The sequence below is a fragment of the Protobothrops mucrosquamatus genome, unplaced genomic scaffold (assembly GCF_001527695.2).
Source record: "Protobothrops mucrosquamatus isolate PMUCROS unplaced genomic scaffold, P.Mucros_1.0 scaffold960, whole genome shotgun sequence".
Classification (NCBI taxonomy): domain Eukaryota; kingdom Metazoa; phylum Chordata; class Lepidosauria; order Squamata; family Viperidae; genus Protobothrops; species Protobothrops mucrosquamatus.
Genome location: NW_015387204.1, coordinates 402,398 through 425,769, shown reverse-complemented (window position 1 = coordinate 425,769; position 23,372 = coordinate 402,398). Strand labels below are relative to the sequence as shown.

General features: G+C 35.6%; 1 protein-coding gene across 1 annotated transcript in view; it reads left to right on the top strand.

The window, feature by feature from the left end:
- The window catches only part of KIF6 (kinesin family member 6), a 113,188-nt gene that overhangs the window by 41,303 nt on the left and 48,513 nt on the right, over positions 1 to 23,372 (top strand). Inside the window, exons 13-14 of the mRNA XM_029284803.1 lie at positions 601 to 780; positions 11,371 to 11,479. Of these exons, the coding sequence (XP_029140636.1) occupies positions 601 to 780; positions 11,371 to 11,479 (289 nt within the window). The remainder of the gene's footprint in view (positions 1 to 600; positions 781 to 11,370; positions 11,480 to 23,372) is intronic.

Genomic DNA, 23,372 nt, shown 5'->3' with positions numbered 1-23,372 from the left:
CACAAGTGAGGGGCCTAGGAGTCGACCTCTGTCCCCCTGCCAATACAGACTGCGTACGGTCGGTGAGGAAGGAGGAGAACCACCGCATAACGGTGCCTCCCACTCCTAACCCACCGAGACGCCGCAGCATGATACCGTGGTCTACAGTATCAAAAGCCGCTGAGAGGTCCAAAAGAACAAGGACAGAGGAATAGCCTCTTTCCCGGGCCCTCCAGAGATCATTAACCAACGCGACCAATGCCGTTTCCGTGCTGTGTCCCGGCCTGAAGCCCGACTGTATTACCTCCTATACAAAAGCAATCCAAAGCTGCACATATCTTAGTTTTCCTCATACTGCATAGTGTTTATGTTTGGAATGTGGTTAAAGCAGATACACTGGTTTTCTTAGCCAATAACCAACTTTAAGAATAAGTCCAGTGTGATACTATAAGCTAATGACATGAGGACAGAAGAATGGAGAATCAATCAATAAATATAATAAAACAGACCAAATAATTACTCCTGTTCTGTGTACAGTAATTAGCAGTCTTTTTACATAAACATACTTGTGCTGATCATCGTTACAAAGTATTTTAAAGCTTTCCTTAATATAAATATTAGACATTTTAGTAAATATGTTAAAGAAAGAAAAAAGGAAAACACAAGATACCCTTCATCTCAGTGCTTCATCCAAGGAAATCTCAGCTACAGAAAGTTCCTTTGATTTGAAAAATATGGAGACTGAGCAGATGGTCCCTGTCATTTTGGAAACAAAATCTAATTCTCACTCAAAGAGCCGAGGTCAGTCATATGATTTATTCTCAAATATTGAATTATTGCATAATCATCTTTGAAGGACTGTATACTATGTGGGATAAGAAGACTGGAAACAGCATCTCTATATAAAGTATTTGTTCATTTGTTTATACTGTGAATATACAAAAAATGTTGCCTAAGCTTCTCAGTGTCATAAATAATTTTCATATTGAGAGAAGAAACATTCTTTTCTAAAAATATATAACTAAGAAATCTGTCTCTGTGAACTACACTGTCATCACATAGACATTTCAGTACATAACTCTCCAATGAATTTCAGCATCTGGAATCTCTAGAAAGGGAACAAAATTACCATAGGCACTTCCACAAATAACTAGTACAGGGATTCATAGGAAGTAACAAAATAGTTACATAAGTCATAAACCTCTATCTTGAAGGGCATTGCCTCTTGGTGAAATTTCCCGAACAAAATGTATGATAATGGCAAACTGGCTGCTGCAAGACATCTCAGACAAATCATAAAATGATTATATTGGGACAGCCAATCACAAGATATTTATGAATATAAGATTGTACCTGTGTCTCATGCCAAATGCTAAACCATTTATTTGTTTCTATAACACATTATAAATTACCAAAGAAACTAGGGATCTTTCACAACGCTTTCTCGAATGTAGACAGAAACAAAAACTACACACAGACAAACAATATGGACCTGGGAGATATATCAAGAAAGCAAGAAAGCACCGTAGTAAGAGGTTCTAGCCTCTTTTTTTTTTAAGAATATTTGTCCAGGATAAATTGATTTTACTATAAACATAAATTATTTAAGGTGATAGAGCCACGGCTGCAAGAAGAAAATACATTTGTTTTTATATTGGTAGTTGCTGAGGCCAAATTTATATAAATATTTTGTGGTCTAAAATCAGCAATTAATAGTGTAGCACTTGCAGTGCCATGTTTACCATCACACCTCTAAATGATTCTTGATACAACCAGAACTTTTGTATAAATATGCCAGCATGTCAGTATTCTTAGAAACTCTCAGGGTGAGTCTGCCAGAATGTTGCAAGATTAGGTATTCTTACAACATTTGGGGAGGACCAGTTGGTTAGTTTGGAAGAAATGGGTAAATTGTCTGGCGCATATAATTTAAATAACTTGGTGCCACTCGCTAACATCTGTTGACTCATATGAGGGACAACCCTGCTGAATGGTAACATGGAGGCCCAGTCACACTTAGTTTTATTTTTAAGTAAATTCAAAATAATTAATTTCACAAATTTCAGTTACTTTGGTTGCAAACCTTTATTAATTAAAAGTTTTAATTTGTCCTATAAGACACAATTACTTGAAGACTTATTTTTGGTTTATTTTTTTTATAACCAGTACATATTAATGAGTATAGTACAGCAATTTATCATAGGACTATAGATTTTAGAGTAATATTTTTTTAGTATTTTTTTATCCCACCCTTATTATTTTTATAAATAACTCAAGGCAGTGACCTTCCTTCTCCTCCTATTTTTCCCACAACTGCAATCCTGTGATGAGAGTTGGGCTGAGAGAGTGACTGGTGAACAATTTTGTAATTATGTAGTATTTTGATTAATAAAAGTGTTGCCACTGGACTCCTCCTGAAAGATAATAATAATAATAATAATAATAATAATAATAATAATAATAATAATAATAATAATAATAATAATAATAATAATAATAATAATAATAAAGTTGGAAGGGACCTTGGAGGTCATCTAGTCCAACCCCCTGCTCAGGCAGGAAATGCTATACCATTTCAGACAAATGGCTGTCCAGTCTCTTCTTAAACACTTCCAGTGTTGGAGCATTCCACTGATTAATTGTTCTAACTGTCAGGAAATTTCTCCTTAGTTCTAGGTTGCTTCTCTCCTTGATTAGTTTCCATCCATTGTTTCTTGTCCTGCCTTCAAGTGCTTTGGAGAATAGCTTGACTCCTTCTTTGTGGCAGCCCCTGAGATATTGGAACACTGCTATCATGTCATCCCTCGTCCTTCTCTTCATTAAATTAGACATACCCAATTCCAGCAACCGTTCTTTACATGTTTTAGCCTCCAGTCCCCTAATCATCTTTGTTGCTCTTCTCTGTACTCTTTCTAGAATCTCAACATCTTTTTTATATCGTGGTGACCAAAACTGGATGCAGTATTCCAAGTGTGGCCTTACCAAGGCATTGCAAAGTGGTATTAACACTTCACGTGATCTTGATTCTATCCCTCTGTTAATGCAGCCTAGTACTGTGTTGGCTTTTTTGGCAGCTGCAGCACACTGCTGGTTCATATTTAAGTGATTGCAGCACACTGCTGGCTCATATTTAAGTGATTGTTCATTAGGAGTCCAAGATCCCTCTCACAGTTACTACTATTGAGCAAGGTACCACCTATACTATACCTGTGCTTTTGGCTTTTCTTGCCTAAATGTAGAACTTTACTTTTTTCACCATTGAATTTCATTTTGTTAGATAGCTCCCAATGTTCAAGTCTCTCAAGATCCTTCTGTATCTTAAGCCTATTTTCTGGAGTGTTGGCTATTCTTGCCAGCTTGGTGTTGTCTGCAAATTTGATGAGTTCCCCATCTATCCATACTCATCCCTATCCAGTTCTTATTTAACTATGGACAACAGTCTGACACAAATCTGTTTTAAAGAAAACTTTTTAGTTCAATAAGATTTACCTTTAATGAAGTCCAAAAGTATTCAAAAGAATATATTATTTGACCAATTGACATGAACAGACAAATATTTGTTACCATCAAAGTTCAGAGATTAAAAAACTATAACAAAAAACAGCTAAAGATTGTGAAATAAAAATAGGATAATACAGGCAATTGGAATAGTTTGAATAATAGTATACTAAAACTACACTTGTGGGAGACCTTCTCTGCATTATTAAAAAGTGTTATATGACTGTCCTGATTAACCAAAGAAGAAAAAAAATTGAAGAGTTCCAAAAACCACTATTTTAAAACACCCATTATACAAATCCTGTTTGTTTTAATAACCTATTCATGCATTAGTACAATATTGAGGAACTTATTTGTGTTGCAGAGATGGTTGATTTAGCTTAAATTAAACTACATATTCTAGCCCTAGTGTGTTGTTTCAATACTTGCTTCTATAGTCCATATGTCATGAAACGTTGTCTGGCAAAAGTAAATAATTGCTGCTGCTTTGTGGATTGCTCTTGAGAGAAGCTGTGTATTGTTATAGCTTTCTTTTCTCCTTTCTTCATTCTCATACTCATTCTCCAAAATACAGAAGTTCTTTTTAGAAAATAATATAGGCAAGGTCCCAATGTTTTCCTATTCTACGGCCCTCTCATCACTGAACTTTGGGACCATCCTTACCATCCTTAAACAGGAGGATTACCTACCTGATTCTATCACAATATTGATCAGAAATGCAATCTTGGATTTATACGGTATTTATTAATGTATGTAGTAAAAAGGAGAAAGATGCATTCAGTGATACCTCTGAGACAGCAGCTATTTAAACATATAACATTGTACGTTGTAGCAGGATTACAGTAGCGTCTGCAAGCAACAAGGAGGTATATATTTGATTTAATTTGGATTCCTACACTGAGCATGAATTCGGATTTAATGGCTTCTTCCAACTCCTTGATTCTGTGATTATATTGTGATGTGACAATGAATTAGGATAAAGATTATCTCTCCAATAATAAAAATCTGTGACGTAGAAGTAAATCTGGATCCACAAATATCAGAATTTGTGAGACTCAGAAGTAGAATGTTATGACTTTCTTTGGGAATATAAATATTTTTTTGAAATATGGAAAAACCAATGTTGGAATTGAGGTTTTCTAGACAGAAATATTTTTGGCTTTTAGCAGGTTTATTTAATTAACCAGATATTGGTTCAAAATTATTTACAGATGTAAGATCTATCTCAGTATCTTCATGTGAAAAAAGGATTAAAAAGGATAGTATGATCAGTAGTTTCCATACTGTATTCTGTACCTTTTTTATCTTAACCAAAATAGACAAAAGAATTCAGATAGCTATGCAGGTATTAGAAAAAAAATATATTTTATTAGCAAAGTATGCTTTGCTTAAAAATCCTGATATTCAATGAGCTATTTTGTCAATAAATAAATAAGTAAAAATAAACATTTGCGTAAGCAACGTGCTAAAATGTCACATTTTGCTATTCATAATACATTTTCTTATTTCTTCTTTAGGAATTCCCCTGGCCTTCCCGCCCCACCCCACCCCCCACTGAAAACTACCCAGATGCAGGGAAAAAAATTGTCTAACACTCCAGCAAAATTGGCCAAAGCCAAACACACTATGTTATAGCTTAGTATAAGGTTCTTGACTACATAGAAATGTGAGCACAAATACTGAATGTTAGATTGAAATTTTTTTATTGATTTGGTAAAAAGTATGATAGAATATACATTCTGACATTACAACTCTAAAAGGAGACACTGACGTAATATTTAAGCACCCTTAGCATTCTGTTGTATTGGCAATGATGCCCAGCCTGGTTCTTGCCATTTTCCTTAATACCTGTTTTGGGATACTGATCTTGTTTTGGATACGGATCTGATATTATTTTGTTTTGTTTCAATGTGTCTGCTGAAAAGTTTGCACAAGTAGCTTGAAACTACCCACTCAATGGCAAAAGATTAATTAAAACACAATTGAAACAGTGTAGGTTTTTTTCTGTTCTCCATTAACTTATGCTCCATTAATTTCTTGAAAAGGAGGTCATGAAAAAATATAAATCAAGATGACATTTCCAGACTCATTTGTGACAATCATTTTTGGGAGCATGAAGGTTTCTAAATTAGATTAAAACTGTCAGTTTAGGGGAGACCTTAGTCTCCTCTAATACCTTAAAGAATCTGAAACATTTTAACATTTTAATTAATTGCTGTAATCTGCTTCAACTGCAACATTCTTTTAGAGATCTCTGTTATGACCAGATGAGTTTAAAGAGAATAGAAAGATAAAAAGATTTATGGAATCTCACAGAATGTTTCATGTTTCAGCTAGCTTGGCTATTTAAAAAACAATCGTTTTTCTACAGTGGCATTGAAAAATTAGTGAGAAATATTCCTGTTCGTTTTTTTTATTGGTATGATTTGATTTATTTAATGACATTTATGTCTCATGAAATGTCTACATAAACTAATACATTTTGGAAAAACTGAAGACCCCAATTTTCTATATTATCTAACATCCAACAATCACACTAATAATTTCTACATTTTTAAACATCTACCAATCACCAAAATCATATTTATTGACCCTTGTTTTTAAATAATGACCTATCAATTCAGTTGTACATATACATTGCTAAATAAATATGTTCTCTTGTTTTTATATTTTTCCTTCTTATATAATAAAAGTGGCAGCTTTTTGTACAACTACCTTCCAGAAATATTCTACATGCTATTTCCCATTTCCCTTCCCATGACAGTTGAATACTTCAGAAATGTTGAAATGTTACTAAATGATGTTCTATTTAGTAGTGCAAATAGTAACCTCTAATTAATTATACAGAAAAGGAATCTTTGTATCAGAATAAACACTCCAAAAACAAGCAGGCTAGGACAATTTTTTTTACTGAATTAATATTTTATTGTTAAAATTAATTGCCTCTAAGAGAAAATATTTAATTCATATGGATAATTCATTCCCCATCAGAATATACCAGTCATTGTATCTCACAAGCAGAAACAAATCTCACACACATAACACAAATATACAAACACACACTCCTCATATCTTCCAACAGAAACAGCAAAAAAGAAGAAACACAAAAGAAATAAAGGGGAGGGGGTATTGCAGGTATTATTAAAAAAGGTCAAAATCCATTAGCAAGCAGCAGCAATGAACTGCTCCTCATCCAAATTATACTTTCAGAAAATATAAATTGACAATGTTCAGATAATTTGGATGAGAATATCTTCCTATTAGGCACTGTATTAATTAAAAACAGAATATATGTCCAATAGTTTGTTAAAAGTTTATGTGCAGGTGTTTCCTTCTGTGTGTGTGTGTGTGTGAGAGAGAGAGAGAGAGAGAGAGAGAGAGAGAGAGATTTCTGATACAATATAAACATTTTTTGGGGTTTGGATGTGGTAGCAACACTGGGTGGGGCTCATGAAGTTCTTGTGGCTTTGACTTCAGATTTGCTTCTATCTATTCCTACTAGTTTCTGCCAATTCTGACATGCTTTAATCCAGCCCAGCTTTCCTCTTTGTACCTACTAATTTGGGGGCTTTTAAAGTGTGTGTTCATATGCATGAAGTCATTGCTAGAGATTCTAAAATTGGCCAAGACAGCCTATTCTTATTCTTGTTTATTCTGATTACTGTATGCTGCAACTCAAAGATAGGGTTTTATTTGTGTAAATCAGTTTCTATAATAACTAGATTATCCTCTTCTCTTATTGTGAGTGTAATATTGCTGGCTACCGTATCTTAGAGATCCTTATTGCTTATCTCTAAAATTATGATTATATGTGAAATTATGATCACATGTGAAGAGAACTAGACAACCCATGACCCCTTGGCCATCATTTCAGATATATTTCCTTACCAGATTCGTTAAAGCCTTCAACAGTGGCAGCACTTCTAATATATACTGCTTTCACCTGAAAAGTTCTTAAAAATTCAGGGACACATTCAGAGCTGCATCTGCCTTGAAAGCAATCCATGTTAAATTGTATAGCACAGTCAAACATCAGGAGTGGATCATTGGAAATGGTTTATGACATTTTGTATTATATTATAAATGCTTTATGATAATTTTATGTTATCAAATCTTTTATAAATCTGCCAATTTCAATTCCACAGATGCAGGGATTTTGGATGCATTCTGTAAATTAGCCCAACTGAGGTACCTTGGTTCAAAACCTTTTACCCTATGATGCACAATTTCACCCAATTAAAGTTACAGACACGAGAGTTTTAGTAGTATATAGATAGATAATGGCAGAGGTTACAGAACAGAGCCAAAGATGCAATACATTGAATCCCTTTTCTCTTTGAAGATTTGTGGTAGATTCTGCAGTATAACACTATAGAAATATAGTAAACTGTTTTGTTAATGTAGTTTTTATTTCAAAAACTGTGCCCAATGAAGGTATCCAGATGTATATGTCCCTTATAATAAAGTTTGCTGAAACCTTTAAGAGGAGTGGGATTAATATGGATACTTTTCTTTTTAAATCTTTATTCTGTTTGATTTAGTTTTCTCTATCTCTGAAACTTTACCATTCCCTTTTCTCAGCAAATGGAGATGACGATACCAGAAAAACTCTTGCATAAAATAGAGTTATTACAAAACAAAGTATTTCATACAAATTTTATTTAAGCTATTTATATAGAATGCTCATCCATGCACCCACAAGTATGCCCACATGCCCCTCCCTCACACAAACACACACAGATGCACATGGTAGTAGAGGACCCAAGATACAGACACATACCATCCATAAGGGTGAGAATTTTTTTATTATATACATACATACCAATAGCTTCCTTAAATTCCTTTAGAATTTTTAAAATATTATTAATTATTTATTGCTACTCTAGATTCTTTCAGTCTTTAGAATATTTATTGCTACTACAGCTTGAAGAATTGACAGTTGAAATATCATCTAATACCATCTGAAATCTTAATACTTGTAGGGAAAAATTGTATTTAAGATGCATTTATGTCTAAAGATCTCTTCCCAACAGAGAATTTTTTTTCTGCATAAAGAACAGTGAAGAAACATTCTATTCTGACTAAAACAAGTTTGTATAATAATGCAGTTTACTTGATTTCACAGAGATTTAGGAGGAAAAAAGATAAATGTTACTAGTTAACTGAGTTAGGAGATGTTTTCAGACTGGTGATAGCAAAAAAGAAGGAACAAAATAATGTGTGAATGAATACATTCCTGAATACAGGATGAATACCTTTGAAAGTTTTATAAATCTTTATTATTAACTAAATATATATCATCAAGAGAATAATTACTTACTACTAGCTCATCAACTTTCCCACATTTCTCAGCATTTTCTTGCATTGCTCTGATTTTGTCTTTTATTTATCCTAGGTTTTTCAGTATGTAAAATTTTTATGCAAACTGTCTTGGACTGAGAGCCTATATAAGTATTTCTTACAATTCTGATTTGTCTTTTTGACATGAGATGTCCATCTCACATGTATATTCTTGTAATATGAGTTTAATGGGTCAAGTTAAAAATATTTCTACTAAAAAGTCACTCCTTCTATCCTATTCCTATTAATGTTTGAGGTGTTTTTAATAATGAGCATCTACTGGTCAGTGCATATACTGTATCTTCTAGTTAGTGAGATGTGGGTAACACTAAATTAGTTGGAAGGTAATCTGTAGAGATAACCTTTTTACACAGACTACTATAAGCATGCTGGAATAAACTGGGTTTTGATTGAATGTGTGGCATACTGGCTAAAGTATGCCCAAACTACCATATATTAATGTTATTAAATATGTACTGTCACTTTAAGTTATGTTTCAAATCAGCAAGACAGTGACTGTGAATGCAAGGGACCTCAGGATCTGGTTATTTATTATTGTTAATTCTGGATGGAGTAGCACTACCCTAGACAAACCCAGTGTACAATTGGGGGGTCCTCCTGGACTCACAAGGCCTGCTCAAATAAACAAACAGATAGACAATCTTTTGACAATTATTACTCCAGAGATATCAGTCAATAACTTTGATAATTGTAATGCTCAGAATTGCAGTGGGTATGTTCACATTTCATGCTAAACCAGCTTTTATCAATTTGGATATCATCCAGAAGTCTGGGCGTCTAGACAAGAGTTCTCATGGTGAGAATACATTGTAGGAATTCAGGTCTCTATATCACAATTGGAAGAAATTGTAATTTGAATTAACATTTTCATTGATATAATTGTGGTTTGTGGCTTAAAATATTGTCTGAACCTACACAGTTATGTTATTTTCCATAAAACATCAATAAAACCAGCATGCAAATTTTCAACACTCTTAAATCTGGCTAAGCTAATTAGAACAAACACTTAATTACCATCATTTTCTATCACTTCTCAGTATGGAATAGATATCATACATTATAATTTAATGCTGTTCATATGTATTCTGTGTGAGATATGCTTTGTTTTTCAGCCAGGTTATCAACTGTAAAAGTATGTACAGTGCATATAAGGAAGCCCCAAACTAATACCTAAAATTGCATATTTTTGCTCTTGCTATATTATTCATGAAAGTGTTCAATAAACTCATTGCTTTTGTCTCTTTGTTGGCTCAACTCAGTAATGGTTTCTGCAGGCGTCCTGCAAAATGCATATTTAATAGGGATTTGTATGAAAACAGAAAACATATTTTGTTTCAAGGTCAGAATAAATAGTCCTCCTCTAACTAATGAGCTCAAATTCTTCAAAATGGTTTTGTTCCAACTGAATGAAAGTTGACATGGCTCCAGTATCCTGACCATATAAACTAATGGGAATTTGGAGCTGAGGTAACTACCCTTGTTTCTTGATCTGTTACCAATAATCATATTTTATAGCATGATACTGGAAACCAAAATAGTAAATCGAAGAAAAATGTAAGGAAAAATTATCAGTAATTTTGGAAAAGACAAATTGCTTTGAATGTTGACCCTCAGGTTCTAATTAGGGAGACATTAATAGCTATTTAAGAAGAAACATGCAAAATATTTGGGCTTATGAATCTTCAGATGACATGAAATAAATTTAATTCTGTCATTTTAGATATACCATTGAATCTATAAATGACATTTAAGTTTTCATAGACTACAGAAACTGATTAATTTAGTATGAAAGTGGTTGCTGTGCTGATTCCAAAAAAGACAGACAGGACCCAGAATGGTTTGGGAGGAAAAAAAATTGGCCAACAGTATAAGTAAATTAACAAGATTTTTAGTCCCATAGAATTTTTTTCACATAGTCCAATTTGTATATTTTCTCAGAAGTTCTAATTCATCTTGGGGAGCCATTAACTTATCTTGACTGATCTTGGAAGCTAAAAATGCTTGGCCCGGATTAGTAGGACTATGTAACCTCTAAAAGAGGTGCTTCAGAATATATGGAGCCAAGTGAAGCAGCCATAACTTTTCCAGAATGTTTTCCTGACTGTCTCTGCATGCCTCTACTTGCACAGCCAGTTTGCTTCATCAGAAAATAATAATAATAAAATAAAGCAGCTGTGCATGTGCACATATGCAGAGATAGATGGGAGCATCTGTTAAAGCAGCTTTGAAAATCTGGAAAAACAGGTAATTGCTTTAACAATTCAGAAATAAATGTTTCATAAGTGATCCTCTCTGCACAGAAGCATCACTTTGAACTTATTGGTACAGTATATTGGTTTGAACATGGATAGGGGAATCACCTGAGAATTCTAAGGTTGTTTTCAAAAATCTCCCAGGAGAATGCATTGGCAAACCATATCTGCAGTAGCCAAGTAGTCTGTTTATTACTAAGAGTTGAACTCCACTTGAACTGTTATTACTTTTAAATATTATTTCTACGAATCAACCCATTCTGATGTATTCCTTGAATAGGAGTGGGAAAAGAAATGTCACTTGGACGCCAAGAAGCCTTTGAAATTTTCAAGAGAGATTATGTAGATAGCATAACTATTGAAGACAATAAACAACTCCTTAAACAAAGGTAAGATTTACACTCAACCATAAAATTCAAAAGATTTTGTAGGCAAAAATAGATACCTCTGGCTGGGAGACAGAAATTTATAATATGTAAATTATAATATGTAATTATAATATGTAGATGATTTAAGCAAATAAGTAAATTAATTGTACAGACTGTACCAAAAGGCAAGAAGCGTATACACCTAAGGGACATTGTTTAGGATAGGGATTACTGTAGAAAACTTTCCACAAGTTTGTGAATTTGTGTGTAGGATATTTAGTTCTATTCAGTTCTAGAGGATCAGGGATCTTACAAATTGATCTAATAAGCAGAGACACCAGAATACCAACTATCCATAATAATAAAAATACTGGAAAATGTATTCATATAATTACTTTTGAATGCATAAAATGTGTAGAAACAGATATAAAAACATATTTTATCTCTTAGTGGCTTTTTATAAGTAAAATTAGATACACATTTTATGTTTCAATTTACACATAAAAACTTATGCCGTAAATATGGATATGCGTGAAGAATTTATTTGCCAATTGGCTAATGTAATTGTGGAAAAATATGAATAAAAGAAAAATATGCTACAAAATATAAAAAGTGAGAATACGCTACTCACAAATCTATCTATGGTTATTAATTTCTTTATAACCTAAGATCATACCATATAACTTTCAGCTTCAGTCAGTTATGTAGCAAAATTTGGAATATACTGCATAAATATTTAAATGTTACGAGTATGAGAAATCTGATGTAGCAGAAACTTCAGAGTGATGTCTTAGGGAATTTTCATGATATGGCAATAGAAAATTGGGCTTTGAGCATGTTCTGCTATTAGTAAAGTGAAATGAAATTCAAGTGATTCATCTTGAAGCTCTGCAAAATCTTTTAGGGTTTTGGAGAAAGGAACAGTAAATGTAGAATTCCAGTTAAAAACAATAAAGCAATTATTATGAACTTGTTTTTCTCCAGTTTTCCAATTCTCCTATATAAATAAAAATATTTTAATAATAGTACAATAGTTAAAATGATTCAGGGAGCGTAACTTAGAATATATTAAAAATATTCAGTTGATAGCCATTAAGGGAGTTTAATCACACTCCAACGAGATTGCTTGACAAATTTTCCACTTGTGTGCTAGGCTTACAAACATGGCAGAACTCCAGAATTCACTGAATGCAAGGAGAAATATCAGGATTCTGGAGATCAACTGAGGCATTTAGAAAGATGTCTTGCATCTTCTTTCATAGTTCTCTCAAAACTTAGATTGCTTTAGCTGTCTTGTGCCATCTGTTTTTGATTTTTCTCTTTCTGGTTATGCCTTCCATTATTGTATTATTTATTCTGCTGCCATCTTCCAATCTATCTTCTTAAGAATTATCACACAAATGATCAGTCATTATCTTTAGCTAAAGTGATAAATACTGAGCAATTGTATGTTTAGTTAATTTTTAAATAGAGATACTTTAGCTTTCTGTCCTATTTATTCTTCCAATATTATTACTATTAATAATAGAACAACATATATAGTTTAGTACACACTAAACATCCACAGCAGCTTTACAAAACAGAATAACCTTGGATGCCTTCTAGTCCAACTTCCAACTCAAATATACTAGGGGTATCAAACTTGCAACATCATGTGATGTGTTGCAACGTATTGTGACTTTTTTTCCATTGCTGGAAATGGGATGGCCGCGGTTTTGCCATGACGCATCTGGCCTGCGGGCCAGCAGTTTGACACCCCTGCCCTATACCATTTCAGACAAATGGTTGTCTAATCTCTTCTTAAAAACTCCAGTGTTGGAGTACCCACAACTTCTGGTGGCAACTCATTCCACTGTTTAATTGTTCTGTCAGGAAATTTCTCCTTAGTTTTAGGTTGGTTCTCTCCTTGATTAATTTCCATCCATTGCTTCTTGCAGATATTCTACGATAGAGAAACCAAATATTTAGGTACTCTAGATCAGTGATGGCGAACCTTTTAGAGACCAAGTGCCCAAAAACCGCCCTGCCCCCCCTGCCCTCCCCGCTCTGCCCCCCGCTCTGCCTCCCCCCACAGGGCCACTCACCACAGATCTCCCAGGCAGCTTTGCAGTGCCATGGTGGCCACGCCCTCCACCTGAACCCCATAGCATCATCTGCATGTGATGGGGCATGAGGGCCCCTGCTGCCCGGCTGCCATGTCCTTGGCTGCACTGCTCCGCGTGGGCCGCACCTGGAGGAGACTTTCCTCCAGGCAGGCTGCTGGTGAGGAGGGGGTTGCGGGGGGAGTCAGGGCTGGGGCAACGACTTGCGTGCCCACAGAGAGGGCTCCGAGTGCCACCTCTGGCACGTGTGCCATAGGTTCGCCACCACTGCTCTAGATGGACATCTGAATAATATCATTTTAATTTTAGAAGAAAGCAGTTTTCTCTGTGTAATGCACATTTCACTTACGTTATCTTCAATACACTGTAATCTTTCTATCTTTTGCAGAATAGATATCCATTTGAGATGAACCCAGTATAAAGTAAAAGCAAGGATTTAAATTTGTCCTTTGGCCTGAATCCTAGTATCCACATGGGATAAATCAAATTAGGATGTTTACTGGGTAAACATGCATATGATAACACTATTTTGCTGTATTCATGGTAACTGCTGCAGATGTTATGATACAAATAGCATAAGGCATGCTTTATTGTTGTATGTGAAAACCCATTAGCAAATGACATTGGGAACTTTAGCTACATCACACTTATTTAAAACAAACTCTTCTCAGTTCTACTCTGTAATTTGGAATGTAACTGCTGAACCACCACTTATATAAAAACTCAGTGACCTAGCCACTATTCAAATTGCTAGGTAAGATTATATATACAATGCATTTCAGAATTAACAAAAGTCTCCCCTAAATGTAAATCTTTGTTATGCCAATAATATAAATGTGGTAGGACTGCTATCTTTTTCATTCTGTGCTGGAGTTTTGATTCAAAATTACTTTTTATTTACTGTATTATTATTTTTTTGGCTTTTCCCATATCCCCAGTTGAAATTGTTGCATTCATTTTTCCATAAACCAGTGGTGTAATTCATGCTTTGCACCACTTAAAAATGAATTGCTTTTTATAGATTTTTCTTAAGTTTTCTGTGGTAGGGTGGCACCATCCTCTCCATGCAACCACACTAGCATTATTTCTTCAGGCACCTTATTTTTCCTTCTCATCCATTTCTAAATTGCTTCCAACTTGTCAGTCTTTTTAACCATAAAATCATGGGATTGAAAAGGATCAAAAAGGGATCCAACCCAAGTTTCTGACATAAATTCCATCAATCCGCTGTTTATAGGATCCAGATCACAGTGCACCACAAGTAAATATAGTATAAAAGGTGCCAACATTTATCATTCATTCCTAAGTCAAATTGGGTATTTATTCCTATATAAAGTTTACCAAGTGAGGGAAACATATTTGCCTGTTAACTATTAAATTAGTTTATAGATTTTTGTGGCCTAAACTTTAGTATCTTGAGCCAATTTCAGCAGTGCACAAAGTATGTACAAATATGCAACAGAGATGATTGAATAATTATTAGGATAGCAAGAGGCTGCCACATCATGGCTGAACAGGACAAGAGTCCTTATAGCCTTTGAGGGATTGTAATGAATCTGCAGCTCTGGGGTGGCCAGCTAAGGTTTACATGATCATCGTATAACCCCTTTCTCCTGTTGCCCTATTGCGCTCAGTAAATTTATGTCATTCTTTGAGCTCAATGGGGCATCTTCTTGCATCAGCGAATCAAGCAAGTGAAAACAGATATAAAATGGAACCTGAAAAAAAAAATCAGGCTTCTTTGCTGGAATTGATTTATTTCAACCAAGTTTATTCTTTTTTTTTCAAGTGAAATTCAAAATTGACATACACCTCACTTCCATTCATTTCCATTTTCCATGCCAGATTTCTTTCATTAAAGCAAAAAAGCATTTATCTTGAGGAAGGGATGCTAGACACCAGTGGTGGAAACTTAATGCACCCACAAGGGACTGGCTACCAGAGCGTAATGCTTGATTAGTCCTGTAAACCTAGCAGAAAATGCATTCAGAATTTGCCATTGAAAATATATAATTGGGTCTTTTTGTAGTCTCTCATCTTTCATATCTACTCCGTTTTCTTTCTGCTGTTTTTAACAGTAGGAAGAAATAGGTCTTGCTCCTTTTCTACTTCTTTTCTACTTACTTTATCAGAAGCTAGCAGCCAAAGGTCAGATATATAAAGCCTTTTGTTCCTTCAGCCAAGAGTTCATTAAATATTAATTTATGGTAAATCTGTAGCACGGAGTGCAAGGTTTACCCATCTATAGGAAAGCACTGAGTCAAAATATCCAAGAAGTACATTACCTTTTGCCACCACTAAGGAGTTCAGAGAAACAAAATACTAAGACTGATAAGCCTTGAAAAATGAAAAGGAGAGTAGGAGAGAAGAAAACAAAGGGGTTGATGCATTGCTGAAAGGAATAGCTCCTTTTATCTAGAAACCTTGTGACTAGCAAGCATAGATGAATTTTCCCACTATGCAGGGATGTGTGCCCATGTGTCCCCATGTCAATCAAAGCCTTCAGAAAAGGGGCCCTGGAATAAGCAGAAAGCTGCCCAAAGTAATGCTTGTGTTAGAAGCCAAGCAGAATAAAACCTGACCAGGGAGGGCCCAGTTATCCCAATTGTGCTAAGTGCTTAGAATAAGTTAACATGAGTTAAAGTAAAAATGACTTAAAATACTAGGTGCTGAAAAATTGAAAGAAAAAAAGTCAATAATTCAAAGCACATAATTACCTAATGTATGCCTCTTATGAAGCTGAGTGGTTTTTTTTTTACTTTGTTCCATGTCCACTTTTGTTAGACAAAATGAAATATATAGCTTTTTTCCAACTCTTTATCATAGACAAATTTTTGCCCAGATAATCATTTAATTCCATGTCATTGATAATAAGGCTGATTGTACATATATGACTAACCATAAAAAAATTCATGACAAGGAACTTGTCCTAGCCACCAAAATTATAACAGTGTGAGTTCATCCCAAAGAAAGTCTTGAATTTAGGAATGGTGTTTTTATTTATTTCTATCCTTTAGATTTTTTTCTTTTATTTATAAAAGAACAAGAATGATATATGTTTTTCCTAAGTTAAAAATCTCAATAATTCCACAGGCTGACAAACAGTTGTTAAATATCTTTGCCAATTCAGGCAGAGTCTGCCATTATAATTTTTATTCAACAGTAAAACATTTAGATCACTTAAATGCAAAAGGTAAAATAGTGGTTCCGCATAGTCTAAGATAAAGAGATCATTTATAAGGGAAACACTGAAATATTATGGATCAACAAGCTGTCATCAGTGATCAGAAATACTTAAGGACATTGTTGAACATGTTACTTATGCTCTAGTCAGCTCCATTTGCTGGAGGCAGTTTGTCTATCTGGTTATTTGGTTATAACTTTTGGTAAATATTTTTTATTGTGCTTTAAAAAGTATTTTAAAAAGTAAAAAGCATTTTGGAAAAGTGTGTTGAGGCTAAAGAATTTTAATACATATTAACTCCCTTTTTATGACTCTGTAATCCCTTAATTTGGGGTAGAGTTGGGGCAACTGGATGGAGCTGAGCATTTACTAGCCAGATGCCCTTCCTGACACCACGTGGAGTTTGCAGCACATATTTTTTTTGCACCCTAGGCGAGAAACATCTGCTGATACCTACGATTGAACTTTCAACCTTCTGAGTGGGAGACTAGAGTCTTTACACTAAGCCATCACGCCATTCAATTTTAATACATACTGTATTATAATCTGTAAATATCGTTAATAGCTATCTTCACATTTCTGCTACCTGTACAGCAACATGCTGAAGGGTGATCATGTTGCTGAAATTTAGAACCAAAAATACTAGAAATTGATAGCACAGTTTTTAACTCCAGAAACAGCAAAATATTATAATTTGTACTTGTTCAAAGTCACAAAAAGTGAATGTTGGAAATTTCATGTATATAAATTGCAATCCATGCAATTATGTCACTTTGTTATTCAGATGCAATTTAGACACTTCTAAAGGATGAAATTTTAAAGAACCATAACTCCAAAATCCTGGCAATGAAGTTTGGCATCTTCATTCCAGTCATTACAATTTAGTTTGCTGCAAATTTTATTTTGCTGTAGAGGAAACAAAAACCAAAATTAAAACAATTTACCATATAATGCCATGAGACATTTTTCCAAACTCTGTTCTTGATTCAAGCCCCAAATCAGATCAGAAAATAAAGGAGCAACCAAAAGTGTACAGAATAATTGACAGAATTCTGGATATTGTTACTTTGAAATTGTTTCATGATTATGCAACATTACAAATAAAATTTAAAATAAAACCTGAGTGGGCTCTGTAAACTTGTATAAAATGTTATTATTTTTAACATACCTGTAAAAATTTATGCGGGTGAGCGTATACATACAGGTACAGTGGTAATCGGACCAGAATTTCCCTTGCAAAACAATGTAGTTGTAAAGTATGAGATCACAAGATTGCATTGCTTAGCAACCATAATAATGGCACTCCCTATTGCTGTCATTAATTGAATTCCACTGAGCCACCCCATATAATGGTATGTGAAAATGACTTTGAGGAATGAGGGGAAGAGATGCTACCTAAAAAATAATCAAATGAGAGACAGTGGAGCACCCAGTGGCTTAAAGGGCAGAGGAAGAAACTTAGGAAGGACATGCCCTAATTGATCAGATGATTAAAAGTAGCAGCATGAGCTTTGTCCATTCAGACTTGCCAGATTCTGTTAATGTAGCCTTACAATAAAGTAGAATTATCTTATCTAGTCATGTTTCCCATCTAATTTACCCAGGAGAGCTGACACCTCACTCTAAGCCATTCCAGACTTTGTCCCTCCCAGTCCTGAGCTTCAGTTTTTCCAAAGTAGGGGACTCTATCCCCCCCCTCCGCCTCTATTCTCTGCCTTTTGGCCATCATGGTCCCTGCCTTAAGGGAGTGGCAAGCAGCCCCAGAACTGCACTGCTCTGGGGCTGCTGTCTGTGCTGTGGCCACAGCATAAAACATTGCAGCATGGTGTAAAGCTGCAGCCACCCAGGAAACCATGGCTGCTCCAATCCAGTCTCAATCACAGCTGTATTCAACATCCTGCACTCCAAGGCCCCTGCCATCCCAGCTGTCCTTCATTGTCTTCTTGCTCCCAATGCCAATGAGGCATGTCCAGCCTGTCTCTTCATGATACAGCTATGGGCCACATGAGGCTAACTTCCCTAGGTCTTGTGAGGAACTCGCTATGTGTGACTTGGGTGGAAAACAAGGGGCCAGCAGCTGCCTCATGGATAGCCAGACTTCAGTGGCAGCAAAAAGACAGCAATGACAGGCCAGGGCAGCAGGGATGAAATAGGCAGGTGGAGAAGCTGAAGCACCCCTGCAGTCATAAGTCCAGGTGGATTGCTACATGCCCAAATCCTTATCATGTAGCTCTGGGGGCACTACAATGGCCATAACTTTGGGGACTGGTCAGAAGTCCTTTTGTTCAGCACTGCCATAAGTTCAAACAATCACAGAATGAAGGGTTGTTAACCAAGGAACACACACAGAGTGAGACACCAGTCCCTGTAGTTTTCTTGGTAACAAATAAAAAATAATGATCAAGTACTGTAAAATCATAGGACGAGGTCATCTGCAAAACCAAAATAAAATAACCAGTCTGGATAAAACTGGAATTGCATATAAAGATGCCTAGCCTATTTTGGAAGCTGCTGAGTAACTACCTCCTTGGATGCCCATTAACAAACAACAAAGAGATTCCCTTCCAAGTATCTCAAAGGCTCAGTTATGACATACTGGAAAGAAATTTCACAATCTTTGAACCCAAACAACATAGGACCTTCCAAATCAACATCAAAACCATCAAATAGGTTTAGCAGTAAATAGACAGGCTGTACAAATCATAGAGTAGGTGTAATAGGACTCGTGCTTTGCATGCTGGTCAGTAATTTAGTGGTATTCTGTACCAGCTAGAGCTTCCAAACCATCTTCAAAGGTTGCCTACATAAAACACATAATATTTTAGATGCAAGATCATTCAGATATGTTTTACTGTCAACAGGTTTCCTAAGCTGCATGGCCCCAACCTGTTCAAGCCTTTTAAAACTGAAAATGAATAGATTACCAGTACAACTAAGCATTTATGTAATATGCTTTTTGCAACAGATGATTCATTGGATTCTGAACCAGTTGAAATCCACAAATAGTTTTCACAAACATATTCTATATGTAGTGTCATAGAACCATAGAATGTAAGGATTGAAAGAAATCTTGGAGATTTAGTGCAAGAATCTAGTGCAAGAATCCACTGCAATAGCATTGCTGATAGTTGCTCCCAAGCTTCTATTTAAATATATTCAGCATGTAAAATTTTGAAATTTGTCCCTGAATTTCTTGTACAATTATTTCTTGTCCCATATTCTAGAATAATTCTGAATAATTCTAGACCCATTTTCTGCATGATACCCCTTCAATTACTTGAACATAGGTGTGGTGTTTACCTCAGTCATCTCTTCTGAATATACCAGTACCTATAATATACCAGTACCTATAATCCTTCCTCCTAGAGTTATTTTACCAGACCTATTATTATCTTGGTTAATCTCTTTTGGTCCCACTCCAGTTTGTTAATGACCTTCCTAAAATGCAATCCCAGAAAAGGATGTAATATTTTGAAATCACTAGTTTGACCAACAGAGATTAGAGAGGAATAGTGGCATCTTTTGATTTTCATTGATGCTGTACTTCATTGGTGCAATCTAGAACTGCTTTTCCTTTCCTTTCCTTTCCTTTCCTTTCCTTTCCTTTCCTTTCCTTTCCTTTCCTTTCCTTTCTTTTACTTTACTTTACTTTACTTTACTTTACTTTTTTATTTTCTTCTGTGTCAAACTTGTGATCCATCAAGGCATGCAGATCTTTTTTGCATATGGTGCTGCCATATATGATCCTCCCATCTTATACTCTCAATATTTATACTTGATTTTTCTTATCCCAATAATAGGAGTTTTTATTTGTCTCTGAATCTTGATACTGTCCTCCAAGGTGTTTCCTGTTTTGTTTACTTTTATGTCCATGCAGAGTTCATAAACTGTTATTAATTTGTTTAATAGCACAAAACCTAAAATAGAGACCTGTGATACATCTCATCAAAACTTTAGAGCTGTTAATACTGGACTCAACCCGCACATACCCATGTAATGGTAGAATAGTTGAGCGCATATTTCGCCATCTTCTCTACCAAGAATGTAATGGGAAACCTTGTTGTATGCTTTGCTAAAGTCAAAATATGCTGTGTCCACAACATTTTTGTGGTCAACTAAACTGGTCACACTATCAAAAAAGAAGATCAGGTTAGTCTGGCATGATTTATTCTTGACTGAATCATGCTGATTCCTGCCAAGCAATGCATTCTTTTCTAAATACTCACCAACTGACTGGTTAAAATCTGTGCCAAATATTTTGCCTAGTAGTAAATCAGGGTAGCAGTAAAAGAGTCTCTAGTTACCTGGAACTTCTTTTTTTCCATTTTGTGAAGATAGGGACAACATTTACCCTACTCCAGTTCCTGGCATTAAGCCCATCGTACAAGATTTCCCAAAGATCACAATAAGGGCTGCAAGATGACATTCTCAACCTCCCTCAAGACTCTTGCATGTAGCTACTTTGTTCTTGAAGATATAAACTCATTCCATATTAGTCAGGTGTTATCTGCCTACTTCTTAACTTTTGGGGTGGGAGTGGGGGTAAAATATGGTCTCTTGTAACACCTTTTCCAACTAACAAATATTATTACTAAGTATAAGCTTTCTTGAGGGGGGGATGTCTTGGAGGAAAGAGAATGGGAGAGGAAAATACTTTGGATATGCAGATGCAGGCTACCTCTGTAAGGCAAATTACAAGTAGCACATCAGTTAAATACCATAATGTGTTAAAACATATTGTGATGGTTGAGATCTTCTGAAATTGCCTAAAAGCTTTTGATGTGTTTGAATTCAACAACTTCTCATTCAATGGTACTATTAAAGTTGCACTAAAGTCCTATGAAATGTCTGCTAAATATATTCTTCCTTCATTTACTCATCCTACATGCTCAATATGAAGGGAAGCTGGATTGGAAGAAGATGGGCATGATTTTAAAATTGGAGGAAGAAACATCAATAATTTGCGCCATGCTTATAATACTATTTAATAACCAAAATGCAAAAAATCTGCAAGGTCTGGTAATAAAAGTCAATGAGCATAGTGAAAAAATGGGATTAAAATTAAATATAAAGAAGATCAAACTAATACTTCACGTGATCTTGATTCTATCCCTCTGTTAATGCAGCCCAGCACTGTGTTGGCTTTTTTGGCAGCTGCAGCACACTGCTGGCTCATATTTAAGTGATTGTCCACTAGGACTCCGAGATCCCTCTCACAGTTACTACTATTGAGCAAGGTACCTCCTATACTATACCTGTACATTTGGTTTTTCTTGCCTAAATGTAGAACCTTACTTTTTTCACCATTGAATTTCATTTTGTTAGATAACAGGTACAATGTTGAATGAAGACTGACAATGGGTCTTTGTAATTGCAGTTCTCTCAGTGTTTCTGCAGTCAAATAATTTTGGCACTTGGCAACCAGCTTGAAATTACAATGTTGCAGCATCTTGGAATATTTGATCACTATTTGTGACTTCCGCTGCCAGCTTCTGATAAGCAAAGTCATTGGGAAAGCTGGTGGGAGGTTGCAAACAGTGATCACATGACCATAGGACACTGTAATCATGCAGTATTCTCCTAAGCCACAATTGCTGTGGCAAGATACCATAGTCACATGATGTCGCACTTTAAAACCGCATCTTACAACCACATTATTTAGGGATGGAGTTACTGGTCCTAATTACCATAATTAAGCAAAGGCTACTTCTATGTGCTGCCATGACTCTTTAGTGATTATTCCCATCCTCCATTTTTTATATACCCTTTGGATTCTAAATTCAGTTAAAATTGGGGAAAAAACAAAAATAATCATACAGAATGATTTCCCCTGGTGCCCTCCCATTTTTCCTTCTCAGAATATTGTGCATTTATCCGTTCAACAGCTTGGTTTTGAGAAGTTCCCAACTTTCCTGCATTCCATTTGTCCTCAGGATATTGCCCATGGGATCTCTTCTCATTAATTATTACAATTTTATTAATAGCATTAAAGCATCATGATACTTGAGAGGTTATAAAAGCAGAGCTAGTCACAGCAGTGGTAGCAATGTAACAAATCGTGGTTGATCTTGAAAAAAGAATCAGATCTTGTTAGTGCTTGCATGCTAGGGCACCAGGAAATTCCAGGGTTATAGGCTGGACAGGAAATCAAAAAACATTCCAAAAAAAGGCAATGGTAGATCACTTCTCTATAATTAACAAGAAAACAATATAGCTCTGTCCATATATAAGTCAGAGTTATCTTCAAAGACATGTTGCCTTCTTTAACTCATACATACAGAGTTATTGTTATTTAGAAGGCTTAGATGGTTCCGCCCCAGGCGCCTGATGGACCCAGAGAGTTCCAGATGGAGCTTGGGCCATATCCAGCGGACCTAGCTCACGATTCGGTTGAAAGGCAGGCGGCGGCCTGGGAAGAGGCCGCTGCCACAGCATTGGACCGAGTCGTGCCTTTGCGGCCTCTGACCCGGCGCAGATCTCAATTGGCTCCCTGGTTTACCGAGGAGCTGAGAGAGATGAAGCGCCGGAAAAGACGCCTAGAGAGCAGTTGGAGGGCGAGCCGAACCGAATCCGATCGAACACAGGCAAGGATACAGGTTAGATCCTACCTAGTGGCGATGAGGGTGGC